This window comes from Theobroma cacao, chromosome 1 (assembly GCF_053813885.1).
Source record: "Theobroma cacao isolate CCN51 chromosome 1, ASM5381388v1, whole genome shotgun sequence".
Classification (NCBI taxonomy): Eukaryota; Viridiplantae; Streptophyta; class Magnoliopsida; order Malvales; family Malvaceae; genus Theobroma; species Theobroma cacao.
In genome coordinates, this window is record NC_142639.1 from 40,129,409 (window position 1) to 40,147,365 (window position 17,957).

The 17,957-nt window shown below is 34.1% G+C and overlaps 2 protein-coding genes across 2 annotated transcripts; both read left to right on the forward strand.

Annotated features, from left to right (window-relative positions):
- Window positions 1–4,644: 4,644 nt before the first annotated feature.
- On the forward strand, window positions 4,645–14,706 carry LOC18614178 (K(+) efflux antiporter 2, chloroplastic-like). The gene is made up of 21 exons (XM_007051809.3): window positions 4,645–4,918; window positions 5,095–6,794; window positions 7,264–7,435; window positions 7,543–7,633; window positions 7,925–8,061; window positions 8,160–8,219; window positions 8,299–8,418; window positions 8,842–8,910; window positions 9,396–9,461; window positions 10,043–10,132; window positions 10,507–10,611; window positions 10,712–10,840; window positions 11,286–11,495; window positions 11,885–12,034; window positions 12,452–12,505; window positions 12,645–12,703; window positions 13,333–13,399; window positions 13,468–13,644; window positions 13,734–13,790; window positions 14,052–14,126; window positions 14,271–14,706. The coding sequence occupies exons 2-21, from the start codon at window positions 5,167–5,169 to the stop codon at window positions 14,391–14,393; spliced, it is 3,639 nt and encodes a 1,212-aa protein (XP_007051871.3). The 5' UTR covers window positions 4,645–4,918; window positions 5,095–5,166; the 3' UTR covers window positions 14,394–14,706.
- A 340-nt stretch (window positions 14,707–15,046) lies between these two features.
- Window positions 15,047–17,852, forward strand: EMB3127 (Amino acid dehydrogenase family protein). The gene is made up of 5 exons (XM_007051810.3): window positions 15,047–15,566; window positions 15,759–16,084; window positions 16,604–16,840; window positions 16,936–17,103; window positions 17,277–17,852. Exons 1-5 carry the CDS (start codon window positions 15,380–15,382, stop codon window positions 17,445–17,447), a joined length of 1,089 nt encoding a protein of 362 aa, XP_007051872.3. The 5' UTR covers window positions 15,047–15,379; the 3' UTR covers window positions 17,448–17,852.
- Window positions 17,853–17,957: the final 105 nt, after the last annotated feature.

A 17,957-nucleotide genomic window follows, 5' to 3' on the forward strand; every position in this document is an offset into this window, starting at 1 on the left:
ATGTAAGCAATTACTAAGATTGGGCCCAATCCTTGACCTTAACTGCTTCAGATTTTGATCCAAGACATTAGCCCACTTAAATGCAGCCTTATTATAGCCTTAGTAACAAACTAACAACCAAATTTTAACTACTTTTCCCGTCATTCTGGAATTCTACATACAAAGCATACCTAAACTGCGATGCTTTTACATCACCAATGCAATTAAATTCATGATTTCTAGTCCTAGTGGGACTGTAAAGTGTTTATGACTTCGTGTTTTAAGAGGATTAAGAGTCTTTCTGTCATGTAAAAGAAGAGGAGGATAAAGTCACCACCGAAATCATTAATTAATTCTTCCTACAGAGGAATTATTATATCTAAAAAACTTCTCAAAACACTTCAAAATATCTTATTTTAAAATAATATTTTTGATCCTTTGACTTTAATACCGTTAGTTAATAGTTAAAAAAATTAGATAAAATATTATTTAAATATTTTAAGACATAAATACTCTTTATATTGTCTTTTTTCAAAAAAAAATCTACTCATCCTTTCCTTAAAAACCTTAATAAAAAAAAATCTCAAAAATTTTGATTTGAAGGTCTAGAAATTTTAAGTTGTATTTGCCTTGAAAACTACAAACTTCTTTCTTAAGGTAAAATCTATTGTTATTAAATTATTTATTTCTCTAACAGTTTGAATTTTTTTTTTCATTGAAAAGAATGTATTAAAATTATTTTTTTCAATAATCCATTTTCTCAAGGTATAAGCTTCCAATTCTGTCGTTAAACCAGAGAAGCTTTCCCTTTTTGTTGACCCTTTTGTCCCTCGACCGTCAAGTGCCCCTGGCCTTGACATCTTGGCAGCTTGCACTCTTGTGAAGTCACTCACTGAGCTGAAAGGTCAAAGTTCACTCAACTTCCATGGCCTGCCCACATGTTGTAGCTGTAGCAGACTACGTCAAATCATTTCACACTACTTGGTAAGCGACTCCAATCATGACCACAGGTAAAAGATAGAACATGGGGGACGGAGATCTCCCCTCGACGACCAAACCGATCTTCCGATAAAACCGATTGAGGTAATCGGTGTCTCAACCAGAAACGATTAATCGGTTATTTTGGGTTGAAAACCGATAGTGACGGATAGTCCTGCCTGTATCTTGGTAGTGTAAAAGCAGTGCGGCAGTGCCAAAGCCAGCAAAGCAAGGGTAAGTAAGACCTATTTTTTCATGAACTTTATAATTTTATAATAATATAATTAATTAAATTAAAATATATAATAAAATATTTACTTATTTTCTATGTTTAATAAGTATTTATTTTCTCTTACTTTTCACATTTTATTAATTCTCAATTATTTATCTTATTTTTCAATAAAAATATATAAAAATCAAGATAATTAATAAAATGACAAATTCTTTCATTTTCAATTTATTATCACTTTTTAATTCTTATAATATTATTAATTCTCAATTATTTTTTTTATTTTCTTATTCCCAATCAATTATGATCTCCAACAATTAATTCCTATAATATAAACTGAAATAGGAAATTAATGATACGTGGTTATTTGAGAATTGCACAATATGTGAAAATGTTGGTAGGAATTAAACAATTTGACCTTAACTTATTCTTTTTACCCAAATATTTACTTAAAAGTGTGTTATTATTATCTCTACTACCTTTAGCTTTTCAAGAGATCTTGAAGCAAGTAACTGATAATGATGCTATCACCATGTTTATCCATGAGGACAGTAACTCGATAACGTTTGTCTTTGATAACCATCCGTCTAACCAACCTCACACCAAAAAGGAGAACCAAATGGTACATGTTCATTTGAGAATTGTACAAAACATTGAGATGTTGGTGGAAATTGGGTAATCTAACTCTTTTGTGACTTATTCTTTTCACCCAAACCTCTGTTCAAAAGTGTGTTATTATTATCTCCCCTACCTTTAATATCCTTTACAAAGAAAAATATTCTTCCTACGCCCGAGTATATCCAGAATCACAAAATCGTGCTGAGTTTGGAGAAGATGATGACACGAACTCGGGAGCAATGTCTTTGATTAGGGCTGACTTAGGTTGTTATGCTAAGTCAAAGCGGTGTAACCATGAAAAGAAAGGAGAAGTAAGAACTAAACCCAAAAATTCTTTAAACATAATAAAGTACCCAGCAGATTTAGATTATACAATCAACTTTTATGTTAAGTTGAATGGGTGGTAGAGTTGGTCAAGATTTGTTCTATTTTTCATCTATACAAAAGTTCAAGTCTTTATATCAATAAAAATTTAAAAACTTTAAATTTTATTAATAATAACAAATATAATATATTTATATTAAATTTTACTATATATTTATGCTATATTTAATATTATTAAATTATAAAAAATATTTTGTTCTTCATATAATATATCGTTTATTAATTATTAACTAAATATATTATTTTGTTAAATATTAATTACTTATATATCAATACATTAATGTATAATACAATATATTTAATATTATTAGATTATAAACAAAACCAATATTATTTTGTTCTTAATATATTATATTGTTCATTAATTATTAACTAAATTTATTATTTTATAAAAATATTAATTACTTATATATCAATGAGTATAAGTTATATATTACTTTTATATAGTATATATTTATATGTATTACTTTATTGTATATATGAAATAACACAAATTATATATTATAATGTTATATATTACAAAGTTTGTATCAATAATAACTAATTATAAACAATACATTATAAAAACTAAGTTAATAACTAATAAAGTTATAAAGTGTAATAATATAAATAAAGTTTATTATAAGTGATAGTAATACCTAATTATAAATTAAATATGTGATATTATAATTAATATATATGTACATAATATTATATATTACGAAACATTACTATATATATTATAACATATTAATGTGTAAGACCTTTAATAGCATATATATATATTAACTGATAAGTTATATCATTTAAAATATATAACTTGTAATTTAATATTAATACAGGTTTATAAAATATATATAGTTAATATACTCTATTACTATGGTTCTAATATATATACATATAATAAACTAATATATTTTAAATAATAATTATTAATAAGTTTACTATATCATTCTTATTAATTTATATTAATTAATATTAGTACCTAAAGTATTATTAATTTTTGTTTAATTATATATTTGAGTTTACCATCTATTTTTATAAAATTAAAAAATTATTATATTATTTTCATAAACTTTTTATAAATAACAATAATGAATTTGGAACTATTAATTTATAATTTATGATTCTATAAAGTTTTCACAATAAATATATAAAATAATAATAAGCAAAGGAAAACATATTTAAATTATTAATATTATAAAACTCATTATATCTCTTCAAAAAAATAAAACTCATTATATATATATATATATAATATAAAACATATATGCATACATGTTTAAGTCTAGTCAAGGATTAATATATGTATACAATCATAATTTATAAAGACAAAGAAAAACTTTTTATTAATATATTTGTAATAAGGATTAAATTTTTTTAAAAAAATTATTAATATATTTTGAATAAAAATAGTAATATCGACGAACTTTTTCAACAAAATATTCCATTGGCAATAAAATTTTTCAATAAAAAATTCAATTGGAAAATTTATCAGACTCTAATTTTTTTGACGTCTAAAACTTTTCGATGGATTTTCAACAAAATATTTTATGTTAAAAAATTTATTTGAAAATCTGTTGAAATATTTGGTGAGAGTGAGGTTTTTTTGCGGTAAAAATATTTTTAATGAATTTTCAACAAATTTTTTCTTTGGAAAAAAGACAATTTCTTTGTTATAGTACTTCTATCATTTGCTTTTTGTTTTCTATTCATTTGCTTATTCTTTGATCTTCTAAATCTCTTTTTAAATATTTAATTTTTGTCGTCAATAAAATTACAAAAAAATTGTACAAATTACTATCCATTTATTTAAAAAAATGTGACATTTTTTTTCTCTTAGAAATTTCAAGAATTAATTTGAACATAAACTAAGACAATAGATTACAAAGAACCAATTATGTGCAACTTATTTTCATAAAAAATAAAAAATTGATTTTTTATTTTATTTTTTATTGGACCAATAAGCACAAATATAAATATACATGATTACCGACGTATCAATACATTGAGCCTGAAAAATTAAATCCAACTTCTATTATCTTGTAAAAAAATTAGGCCTAGCCTTGTATATAGGTAATAGGGTAGGCTTTTCTTTCAGAATTTAATACAAAATCATATATATAATTACTATATTAATTGCTTCGTGACCTTCACTATTTATTTACTTATGAAAACGAATATATATGCTTATTTATTCAAGGTCATTACAATTTAATATTTTTACTTAAAAGAGTGTCAGTCTGTTTTCACTTTTCAGTCACGCGCATGAAACAGGTTAACCGATGCAGTAGCTTCCACGTGTCTCAAATGCGACTGCCTATCATGACAAAACAGGTGGAATATCCAAGGGCATATGACAGGTCAGCTATAAATCTCTTTCCATATAAAGGTCATTTTGGTCAATTCAGATTCTTCATTCAGAAATTGTCCTCCAATCATCTAATTTCCTCGTGTAATTTCCCCTTTCTTTCCCAGTTCCCAGACAGAGAGAGAGAAAAAAATAAAAACAAACCAGAGAGATTTTAATTTTTTTGGTAATTTTCTAAATTCTAACCTTCTTATAGAAAAAATAGAGGGAAAGAAATGAAAGAGAAAATAGAAAGAAACCTGTCAAGTTAAGTAAATGAAAGGAAATATAGAAGTAAAAAGGGGCCACGTTGATTTGTTTATCAGTTGTGTCATTTTCTGCTCTGGACCTTCTCCTCCCTAACTCCGCCCCTCTCCAACATTTCTTCTCGTCTTTGATCGGTCAGTTCACTCCCTCTTCACTTTTATTCATCCATTTTATAATATATACATAAATTTGTCTAAGTAAGTATCTCTACGTATACGTATATGTTCATGTATGAGTATAAAGTATATTCAGATTTTGCTGTTCTAGGGCTACTAGTGTGGATTCAATAACGCTTTGTTTGTTTTGCCAGGTGTTTGATAAGAGGTCAATGAGAGTGCTTGAAATGCCTTGCCGAGGATAACGATTGGTGCGGCGGAGACAGATGGATTTTGCGTGTAGTTTGAAGCATCCTGCTGCGTTTCATGGTGGTGAAGGTACTAGTTATAGGATATTGGATCCGTTATGTCCTAGGTTTAGATGTAGAAATTTCAGTTACAATGTTTTTGATCCGAAGATTGGATCGAAAGCTCAGTCCCTGAAGAAAATGAGGAAAAGTATGGCATATAGTGGTTGTTTAAGTTCAAATTTGGTTTTCAGAGGGAAATTTGATAGTCATCTGTGCCGTTCGTATTCGAGTTCATCATTGTTTTATGGTTTGCCTGATGTGTTGAAAGTAAGAGGAGTTAAGTCGCGATGTCAAGGTAATGATTCTTTGGCGTATGTTGATGGGAATGGTCGGAATGTGGAATTTGCAGAGAGTAGTGATGAGAGCTCAAGTGGTACTGTATCGAATGGTTTGGGAGAAGAAGAGAGAAATGTAAGTAATGAAGTGGAATCACCTAGTCTGGATGATTTGAGGGAATTGTTGCAGAAGACAATGAAGGAATTGGAAGTGGCACGTCTTAATAGTAGGATGTTTGAGGAAAAGGCTCAGAAAATATCAGAAGCTGCGATAGCCTTGAAGGATGAAGCAGCTAATGCTTGGAATGATGTTAATAGCACGCTTAATATGATTCAAGCTACTGTTAATGAAGAGTGTGTTGCCAAAGAGGCTGTTCAAAAAGCAACAATGGCACTATCTTTAGCTGAAGCAAGGCTTCAGGTGGTAGTAGACTCTTTTGAACCTCTGAAACTGGGAAATGATTCCTCAGAAAGTTCTGGAGAGAGTGATGTGGAGATTGATGTTAGGGTAGATAATGGAGCACTATTGGCTGCACAAGTTGAGATTAGGGAATGTCAAGAGAAGTTGGTGAATTGTGAAGCAGAGTTAAGGCACTTGCAGAGTATAAAGGAGGAGTTGCAGAAGGAAGCGGACAGATTGAATGAGCTTGCAGAGAAAGCACAGATGGATGCCTTGAAAGCTGAGGAAGATGTGGCAAACATCATGCTTTTGGCAGAGCAAGCTGTTGCTTTTGAATTGGAGGCTGCACAACAAGTGAATGACGCAGAGATAGCCCTACAAAAAGGTGAAAAGTCTCTTTCTAATTTGACTGTGGAGACTGCTGAAGCTGCCCAGGGGCAGGTTTTGGGTGAAGAGATTGTTGTCGAGGAGGAAAAGCTCAGTCAAGGGGGTTCTAGTGATATTATTGTTGAAAGAGAAGGGGATGCCCTTATTAATGGTGATACAGTAGTTGGTGAGCCTACACCAGACATCTTATCTGACAAAGCCAGCAAAAGTTCTGAAGATCTCAGACAATTTGATGATTTGAGTGATCATGAGAACGGAATGCTGGGTTTAGATTCCAAAGAAGCTGAAATGGAAGTGGAAAAGTCAAAAAATGTTCAACCAAAGAAGCTTGAAACTCAAAAGGATCTGACAAGGGAAAGTTCACCCCCTAATGCCCCGAAGTCATTGTTAAATAAATCTTCCCGTTTCTTTTCTGCATCATTCTTTTCCTTCACTGTTGATGGGACAGAGTTCACACCAGCATCAGTTGCCCAGGGTCTTTTGAAGTCTGCAAGGGAACAAATTCCTAAGCTGGTTGTAGGAGTACTGCTCTTTGGAGCTGGGTATGTTTTTAATGTTATGACCTTGTTTCATTAACTAATGTTAATTATATCACTTTTCTGTAAAATTCCTGTATATGTCTTTGCTGAACATTGTTGATTTCCTGCTTCAAGACTCAAATGGCATATTAGGTTAACTGTAGTTCTTGATGGAGCTGTAGAAACAAGATGTGTTTCCTTTGGAATGCTATGTTCACATGGGTATCTTACAAGCCTCCATCTTTTGCAGGGGGTTACTCAAGTATAGATGTCAGATAATTTTATTTCATGTTTCCCTTGTCTCTCGTTTATACAGAAAATTTCTTTTTCCATTAAAAGTTTAAATCTAGGAAATTTACTACTTCACTATAGTGCAACCAATGAATCAAATCTTCTGAAAAAAGGGCTATTCAATTGAGTTTGTGTTTTATCAGTTTGACATTATTTGTAAGATGTCATGCTTGGAAAAATGATTGCCTGACTTTGGTCACAGGGTTGCCTTCTATGCTAATCGGGCAGAGAGGAGTGCTCAGCTGCTGCAGCAGCCAGATGTCATCACCACTAGTATAGAAGAAGTTTCCTCAAATGCAAAGCCTCTGATCCGACAAATACAGAAATTTCCAAAAAGACTAAAAAAACTTGTTGCAATGCTTCCTCATCAAGAGGTATGTGATCCTGCACCGTATATTAATTTCCTATTGGATTCTTTTGATCTTAATCCTACTGTATATAGCAGTTGTCAGCAGCTCATTTCAATGTTTGAATTTCCCAGATGAATGAGGAGGAGGCCTCCCTCTTTGACGTGTTGTGGTTACTGCTGGCAAGTGTAATTTTTGTGCCTATATTTCAGAAAATTCCTGGAGGTGACTAAGTTGCTGAACCCTTTAGTTCAAATTTGAGTGTATTGCATTGAGATTAGACTATCTTAAAAAACACATGATCATTCTTCCATTCATGAATTCTTGCCAAGACTTTTGGAGCTCATTTTTGAATTCTCTGTTTTCTTTTTATTATGTTTCTTCATTGTCCAGAGTACACTAACTTTTTTTTTTTGTGCTTTCCTGCTCCCTATCATTATTTGCTCTATATTTCCCATTTTTCCCCTGGCATTTTGTATAAACTGATGTTTGTCTTCTATCTGCTCCAATGTTTAGGCAGTCCTGTTCTTGGATATTTGGCTGCTGGTGTCTTGATTGGGCCTTATGGTCTGTCCATAATTCGTCATGTGCATGGAACCAAAGCAATTGCTGAATTTGGAGTTGTTTTCTTGCTATTTAATATTGGCCTTGAGGTGGAGTTTATTGTTTAGATCCACAGTTCCAGCTCTACATCATATCTCCATCATTATGAAAAGATATTAAACCTGTACCCTCATTTTGCTTTTTGCAGCTATCTGTTGAAAGGTTAAGTTCCATGAAGAAATATGTTTTTGGATTAGGCTCTGCCCAGGTGATTGAGAAAATAAATTTTATATCATTTTTGTGTTTTGATAAGTTCTTTTAACTTATACTTTATATGATTGATACAGGTCTTGGTGACAGCAGTTGCAGTTGGCCTGGTTGCTCATTTTGTTGCTGGGCAGCCTGGTCCAGCTGCGATAGTGATTGGGAATGGCCTGGCATTATCTTCAACTGCAGTTGTGCTGCAGGTAATTAACATAGGCTGATATTGCTTCAGATTTCATTAATTGTAACATAATATTGCCACTACTCTTGACTATATGGAGGAAAGGCTAAAAAGTTAGTGAGACAAGCTCCTTAGAGCAAAAGATTTTAATGTTCTCTTCTTATTGATTATGCTATACATATGTTATCTGTTTTCCTCTTATAGTCCTCTGCAGCATCTTAAAATGTTTGAATTTTAAAAGATAACTTGGATTCTTGCCATGTCTTTACAAATCCACCTAATAGGTTTGATATACTATAACTATGACCTGATGGGATCAGACTTTATCATTTTGGTTTTATTTGTATATTTTTGGTTCTTTTATGATAACATACCTACCAGCCAAGATATGAAACCTAGTAGCTCCATTAGATGGGCATATGATTGATGTTGTCTACATTTGCAGGTATTACAGGAGCGAGGTGAGAGTACTTCACGCCATGGACGTGCTACATTTTCTGTCTTACTTTTTCAGGTTATCCTATGAACTTGAGAAAGGCATTGGCTTCAGGATGCATTTTGTTATGAAATGAATGTTTCAGTTGGGGATAATAGCTCTTCATGCAGTTATTATCCAAATGATTATCTTGATAACTCATGCATGTATCTCTGCTTCTTTTAGTTTTTGTCCTTTTGTTTTTTAATCTTCTTTCCCTCTCTTCACATTTTAAACTGGCATCTTTATCCTTGAAGTAAGCAAAATATGAAATTAGATATCTACTCAACATTATATGGTAATCAGCTATGCACTTAAGCCATCTAGCTCCTGTAGTGTTTAAGATGTTCTATGAATGATTAAACTAAACTAGCAATTACAACAAGTACAATACCTACTTATATCTTTTCGATATGTTCGGAATTCCTCCTTGGTTAGCTGTTCAAGTTTTACTTGGACTTTTATTTAATTTAGATGATTCTGGTTGCAAGCTTTTTTATTTGATTGTTTTCTATTCTTTCCAGGATTTGGCTGTTGTTGTTTTGCTTATACTTATACCTCTTATCTCACCAAATTCATCAAAAGGAGGGGTAAGGCCTTCTAACAATCCTTCTTTGCTTTTCCTTTTTTGTTCTTCATTGGATGTTGAAGGTTTTTGACTTTGCCTTGCTCTGATAGTATGCCATTTACATACATCTCGATTCTTTGTTCTAATACTTGCATAAAAACCTATATAGGTTTCTAGGGGCTCAGATTTTGATGAATGGTTCTCCTAATCTTTTATTAATAAAAGGCTGTTGGTTCCTTCATTTCTTTGGGGTTTCTTAATTGCTGTTTATGTTTTTTCTTTGCTGTTTACTCCACTAATTTGCTTTAATGGAGCATGTGCTTTCCCTGAAATCTTAACTTCTGTGTTGATTGATATATGCCGCCATAAAATGGTTCTATGAACTTTTAAGAAAGTAGTTTGGACAAAGATTTCAATAAACATTTGCAAGTGGAAATATTTAGGGAAGAAACATGAAAAAATTTGAGGCTAAGGCAAGTTAAGAATAAGTGAAATTTGCCCCTTGTCTGGTTTATATGACTTCCATATTCCTGTTATTGTTGCTGGCACTGCTTCTACGTTTTATATTGGCTATTTGGGTAATGTAATTTTTCTGGTTTTCAGGTTGGTTTTAGAGCCATCGCAGAAGCTCTTGGACTGGCTGCTGTTAAGGCTGCAGTTGCCATAACTGCAATTATTGCCGGTGGACGGTTGGTAAGTTTTACATCTAAGAAATTCATAAATTATGACCTCAGGTTTGCACGATAATTTGTGATTGTGTTTCTGCAATTTATCTTAATTTATCCTAATATTGTCTGATGAGAAACTTTGAAAAATTCTATTGATAGTGTTCAAATATAACCTGGGTGGATGTATGTGGTAACTGATAATTTCTGACAGGTTTGAGATACATAGAATAATGTATTTGATAGATGATACTATTGACTAATAGAAGCATTTGACCCACAACCTTCTGAATGTTTACTTAAGATTGCTGATACCTGTGCCTACCTTCTGAAAAATGGATCTAGCGCTTCAGAAACATAGCATCTGCTGATTCTTATATGCCTTTTGTCTGTTTCTTGCAGTTGCTTCGACCAATTTATAAGCAAATAGCTGAAAATCAAAATGCAGAAATATTCTCTGCCAATACTCTTCTTGTTATTCTAGGGACAAGTCTTCTAACTGCTAGGGTATGGAAACTGTTCTTCATTCTTGTTCTTGAATTTGTTTTCTTTTGTAGTGATAATACCTTAGATCCTTCCTTTTTCTTTTACCTTTTTTGCTAAACAGGCTGGGCTTTCCATGGCATTGGGAGCATTTCTGGCTGGTTTGCTTCTTGCAGAGACTGAATTCTCTTTGCAGGTTGAATCAGATATTGCTCCATATCGTGGCCTCTTATTGGGTCTCTTCTTCATGACGGTTGGTACCTTTTTGGTGGCATCTCCATAGTATGTAGATAACTAGATGTTTGTTTTGTTAAATCCATTCTTGCTGAAGTTGTAAAACCCACCTGGTGCTCAGTTTCACGAAGACAAGGTCTTGTTTGATAGGTAAAAGGTCTAGGAGGATAAAATAGAATTATTTTTTTAATGTCATATAGGAGTAAGTAAAATATGATACAATTATCATATGACCAAGATTCATTATTATAAGGGAAGAGGTTGATTTTATCTCATATGTGGAAGGTGGACAAAAATAGGAAGAGTTGGTTGGATAAAGTCTTCATATCATTGATTACACTGCTGAGTTTGGAGAATGATAATGCTTGCTTAATTGGCTTGTATTATTTTAGACTATTGGTACTGCCATATATTGATGATCAAGAATATTTGCAACTGATGACAATTGTGTACTGAGTTTTCAGGTTGGCATGTCCATTGACCCAAAACTTCTTGTTTCAAATTTTCCTGTCATTGCGGGGGCGTTAGGACTCTTAATTGGTGGCAAGACTATATTGGTGGCTTTGGTTGGTAGGTTTTTTGGTATTTCAATCATATCTGCCATAAGGGTTGGACTTCTTCTAGCTCCAGGTGGAGAATTCGCATTTGTGGCTTTCGGTGAAGCTGTTAATCAGGTTTCTGTTCCTATTAGCTAGCATTGTTTGCTCATGAGATTATCTCATTTGCATTTATTGGTTTATCCTGCATTTGCTAAATTTTTAGTTAATTTCTTGGGGTATTGGGCTCAAATAGTACTTCACTCTTCCACAGGAAAACTGTTCCTTTATTTTTGACTTTCCTCTGTGTTAGGGTGGTTTGAAAAGATATTGATCACATATTTGTTCCATTATAATTTGTGATATTCATTAGTCCTATCACATTTTTGGGGTAAATGTCCACATTTCGTTACTAAATCAACAGGGATTGTTGTTCTTTTATTAAATGACTGCTAATCCAACTTCATAGTGTTAATAATGAAACGTTGTTGTTGCTTATGCGAGTATTCAATGGTGTTTGTTGGCAGGGTATAATGTCTTCTCAGCTATCCTCATTGTTGTTCCTTGTTGTGGGGATCTCAATGGCCCTCACACCATGGCTTGCTGCTGGAGGCCAGTTAATTGCGTCTCGTTTTGAGCTGCATGATGTTAGAAGTTTATTGCCTGTTGAGAGTGAGGTAACATGTCTAACATATAATTCCATTGTTGCAAGTTTTATGTTTTTTTTTCTTAGCAGTTTGTAAATATCTAAAGCAGGTTTTGCCATGGTTTTCTGAACTCCATGTTTTGTTGCATTATTAAGTAGTAACAATTAGATAAGGATAGTACAATGCATTTTAATGATATATGGCCCCCAAGAAGATAAAATAGAAATAATGCTTCATTGTTTCTGCAATAAAAGTTATGTAGAGAGATTGTGATCAGTTCTAAAGATCATTTCATGTGTATATTATTATATATTGTAGGAAATGTAAAGTATCTGTATGCAGTTCTGCTCTTCTCAATACATTAAAGCATCTGATTTCTGATGTAGGGTTGATATGTTGCCGATAATTACTTACTAATCTGTCTCTTTGATTTGGTTTTATTTCCAGACTGATGATTTGCAAGATCATATTATCCTTTGTGGATTCGGACGTGTTGGGCAGGTTTTTATATATTTGCACCCTAAATTTGAAAAATTAGTCTAAAAATATGAATCTGATGAACCCTGCGCTTAAATTAGTTAATAACAAACACATGTTTGTAACAATGGCATTTTTTCTTCTTTCTCTTGGGTGTTACCAGATCATAGCTCAGCTTCTTTCAGAACGCCTAATTCCATTTGTTGCTCTTGATGTGAGGAGGTAACCTGAAATTATTTGCAGTTTTTTATGGTTAGAATTTTTCTTTATAATTTAGTCAAATGGTTATTAATCATAATGGTTATGATTTTGCAAAGATCTAACTCCATCTTAAGCTAGGGCATACATCTTTGTGTGTGCCAATACAGTTGCCCATGCCAATATGGTTTGTTTTGATGGTCTTTTTTAGGCAATGTATTGATATAGAAATGAATGTCCACTTACAGTGTATGTGTAACTTGAAAGGATGATCTTTATGTGCATGGTTATGATTAGAAATAGATGTTTATTTATGAGAAAGTTGGCTCCTGGGTGGGGAACTTGGGGTGTTACTCCTTGAAATGCTTTTCTAAAGAAGAAAAGAAGATAGAAAAAGAGTGGCCGATACTTGTCCACACTCCAGATGTCATGTTCCATGGAAATCATGCCTGACTGTTATTCTTGTACATTTTTTCTTCTTCAATGCAAATCTGTCACTTGCCTCCTCCTACGTAATTGACATTTTTGTTGAAGAAGCTAAAACATGTGAGGCAATAGGCTCACCCATTTTGGAAATGGCACATCACAAGGTAGCAGATATTTCAAGCACCTCAATCAATCATGGTAAGATACTAAAAGTTCTGCTCTTTCAGTGATAGGGTGGCAATGGGGCGTGCACTGGACCTTCCTGTTTATTTTGGAGATGCTGGTAGTCGAGAGGTAAAGAAAATGAGTTAATAAGCTAACTTGTAGATCGATAATTGACATTCTTTATACTGTGTGATTAGGTCCTTCATAAAGTTGGTGCTGAAAGAGCGTGTGCTGCAGCAATAACCTTGGATACTCCTGGTGCCAATTACAGAACTGTTTGGGCTCTGAGCAAGTATTTCCCTAATGTGAAAACTTTTGTTCGTGCTCATGATGTTGATCATGGCCTGAATTTGGAAAAAGCTGGGGCTACAGCTGTAATATTCTGATACCTTCTTAATAAATTTTCCTCGTGTATTTTTTTATGGTGTTTCCTTATAAATCTCTTCTTGCTTGTTGAGCATAGGTTGTGCCAGAGACCTTGGAACCAAGTCTGCAGTTGGCAGCTGCGGTTCTTGCACAGGTATAATATTTGATTGCGTTGGAATCTCTTACAGCTTGTTTCAATGGAGGAACTGGTTTAAAATTGTTTCTTAGCAAGAGATGATGATTTGGGTGTTATGTGGTTATGGCTGGAGAGATTAATTTGTCATTCCTGTTATAAACTGTGCAGTTGTCTTATTCATCTGGTGATCTGATGCTTCAGCAGCTATTTTGTTATTTGTAGTCATATCGACATCTTAAAACATCTAAACGCTTTCTTTTCCCTTGTTTATTTATGTAGGCTAAACTGCCCACATCCGAGATTGCAGCAACAATTAATGAATTCAGGTCCCGACACCTTGCGGAGCTTACTGAGGTACTTTCTTCCTCCCTCTTTTTGGTACCAGACAATGTAAAATCACCACTATTAAGCATTCAACTAGATAACCTTTGTTCTCTGTTGCACTCACACATTGACTTCTCAAGTTTTATTTATCATAATTGTTGTATGTTTTCACAGCTGTGCCAAACTAGTGGAAGTTCTCTTGGTTATGGATTTTCCCGAGTCTCGAGTAAATCCAAAACTCAATCTTCAGATTCTTCTGATGAAAACCAATTCAGTGAAGGAACTTTGGCAATATGAAAGATTTATAGTGTTAACCAGGTAAGTGGTCACAAAAAAAAAAAGAAAAAGAAAAACCTGTATAGCAGACTACTGTCCCATTGTTACAAGTTGTACAGAAAAAGAACAAAAAGGGGAGAGCGGAAGGCAGTATCGGACTTTTTCACTGACCATTTTTGAAGTGGTTGATAGAGTTTTGAGAAACCTTTCTTAATATTTTGTCGAAAGGGAAATCATTGTTGTTGTTACCAATGGTAATAGACAGGAAAGGACCTCATGGAATGTCAATGGACTTTTCGATCATCAATAGCATATATTTTCATCGATTGCAGTTTCTTGTTGGTCATAATTTGTATCAGACCTCTAACATTAGTTTAGCCTTTTTTCCCCCTTGATTGTTGGCATTAGCAAAAAGTAACTAAGACCTTCAGATCATACAAAAGCATTTTAACCCAATTTGAAAATGTTTCTGTAGGATTCAGAAGGGGATATTTTCTTTCTTTCATAATTTGTCACGTAAACTACGTCTTACGTGGTTCCTATTCCTAAGGGTTGAATGGCGCGTAGAGGACTGAGCTCAGCGGGCTGTTCATGTTTGGCCTACTGATAAGTATCCTTTGCCAATCTCAGTCTTACATATGCTCTGAGGTTCGGTCCCCTCTACAGAAAAAAAAAAAGGGGGAAAAATATGAAAAGCCTACTAAAGATTCTTGGAATTTTTAAAAAATATCGTGTTGAAACGCACCGCTTCGCGGGTTGACTCACCAGGAGACCGAGCCAACTCTAAAAGTTTCATTTTTTTCATTTTACAAAGCCGAAAAACGAAAGGTAAGAGGACAGAGCTGCGCCGCTGCCACCGCCACTGTTCTAAACGATACTACCACTCACCAAAGCAAAGTGAAACGCTGAAAAGCAGGCTCTCTTTTCCCTCTTCAATTTTACAAGCCCTAATTCCCGACACAACGTTTAGCTTTCTGCGGCTCCGTTGCTGGACTCATAACAGTAATATGGCGTCCATGATATCCACTGATCCTTCGTCCTCTGCCACTGCCCGTCTCCTCCCCTTTACCCGTTTCAGCAACGGCGTCGTTTCCCTTCGCCGGTTTGTGGGTCCACTCCATGTGGGCCTACTCAACCCTACGTTTCCTCGAACCCTCTCCCTCAACTCTATTCGTTCTTCCCGGTTCATCACTGGTAAGGACATTCAAAAGTTTACGTTTCTTATATAACAAAGTAAAAAAGGGTGTTTGTTTTTATTTTCTGTCATTGGTGTATTTCGTCAAACGCCTGGAGTGCATTATAGGGGATTTTCATGTTTAATTACATTAATTGTTTTTATATACAAATATGTATAATTAAGGTAAAATTTGATTTGTTGTTGTACAGCTGCAATGGCTACTGAGCAATCTGCTAAGGTGATAGATGGGAAATCAGTGGCAAAGCAAATTAGAGAAGAAATAAGTGCTGAAGTATTAAAAATGAAGGATGCAATCGGAGTTGTTCCTGGATTAGCAGTTATTCTAGTAGGGGATAGGAAGGATTCTGCTACTTACGTGCGAAACAAGAAAAAAGCTTGTGAATCTGTTGGGATTAATTCTTTTGAAGTACATTTACCTGAGGATGCTTCTGAGCAAGAAGTTCTCAAGTCTATCTCCGACTTCAATGATGATCCTTCGGTTCATGGCATCCTTGTGCAATTGCCTCTGCCTTCTGTATGTTTCTAATTATAAAAACCTATATTTTTCTCCAATTTATGTGAATCACTCTCCATGTAGTATAGGGGCTTGAATGCTTGGAACTCATGATGTCTAGAGAAATTAAGCAGCTTTATTGTGATCTGCATCATGCATTATAATCTTGCTTTTGAAATAGCTATTGCAATATTTTCAGCTAATGTATGGTGTTGCTGCCAATTTGAGTTTTGCCAAAATATTACTTGTTCAAAACGCATTGAAAAAATTTAACTTTGAGGGAGTTCCAAATGAACTGAAAGTGTGAAGCCATATGCTGTCTGTTGATGAGAAAGGGGTTTGGGAGTTTGACCAAGAAGACTATGTTTCTACCCTGCACTTTACTACACATGAAAGCTGCCTTATATGTTTCTGGCTCTATCGTTGCAATAGAACTTGTGCTAGATTTTGGAGTGAACATATTTTGCTGTCCATCTCTGGGTTTGTCTTGCATGTGATACATGATATGGCTCTTAATATTGTTTATTGGATTTCTACCAGCATATGGATGAGCAAAACATTTTAAATGCTGTTACCATTGAGAAAGATGTGGATGGTTTCCACCCATTGAACATTGGTCGTCTTGCCATGCGAGGCAGAGAACCCTTGTTTGTTCCATGTACTCCTAAAGGATGCATAGAGCTATTGCATAGATATGGTGTTGATATTAAAGGAAAGAGGGCTGTTGTCATTGGCCGGAGCAATATTGTTGGAATGCCAGCTGCTCTGTTACTGCAAGTAATGGCTTTTCTCGAAATATTTTATATTACCTCAAGCTAGTTCTTTAATTTTATATTTCTTTTCCCCATCTAACAGTGCCTTGATGTTGGCAGAGGGAAGATGCTACTGTAAGTATTGTCCATTCTAGAACCAAAAATCCTGAGGAACTCACAAGACAAGCAGATATCATAATATCTGCTGTAGGGCAACCAAATATGGTGAGGGGTAGCTGGATAAAACCTGGTGCTGTTATTATTGACGTTGGAATAAATCCAGTTGAGGTTAGGGGCTTTTTCCTTTATTTTCTTTTTTTTTTGTTTGTTTTCCTTATACTTGTTTCCTTGTCTATTCTTGTGTAACTTGGTTAGTGAGACTTTAGGGTTGGTGATGGTGACTTTTGGAGTTCCTTTTTACCATTAGTTAGCTGACAAGTTTTACATGTATTCACGTGAAGGATGCAAGTAGTCCTCGAGGATACCGGTTAGTTGGAGATGTTTGTTATGAGGAGGCCTGCAAGATTGCTGCTGCTGTTACTCCAGTTCCGGGGGGAGTAGGTCCCATGACTATAGCAATGCTTCTCTCTAACACACTCAGTTCAGCAAAGAGGACACACAACATCAAGTGAGAAATTTAAAGATGTCCAGGGGTGAAGGATCCATTTAACTCAAGTTGTGCTTGTGGCAACTGACCCTTCAATTTCTGTCAGTTACAGCCCCTCTTTTGCTGCATTTGAGCGCTCAATTCCCGCATTATACATCCTCTGCTAGTCCTTTACAAATAAGAAACTTCAAACAAAATTTAATTGTAGTGGCAGTTCTGGCTTGCCATAACTTTATACATTATTCAGAGTGTAGATCTGTGGTTCAGAGAATTAGGATCATAACATTTCACATGAAGCTGCTTCTCAGAGTTGCAATGCTGACCAGATTCGTTGTTTAGGAACCTTGCATGCAAACATTTAAACTACCATTTGTTGATAATTTTCAGATATTACTTTGAGCCTGCAAACTCGAGAGCTCATTTGTTGCAATATTACTCCCCCATGTAACTGGTATTTCGCTAGAAAATGGAAATGGGCTTTTATTTTTTCTTTCTTAAAAGAAGAAACCGATAATAAATCTACTTAGTTCATCTT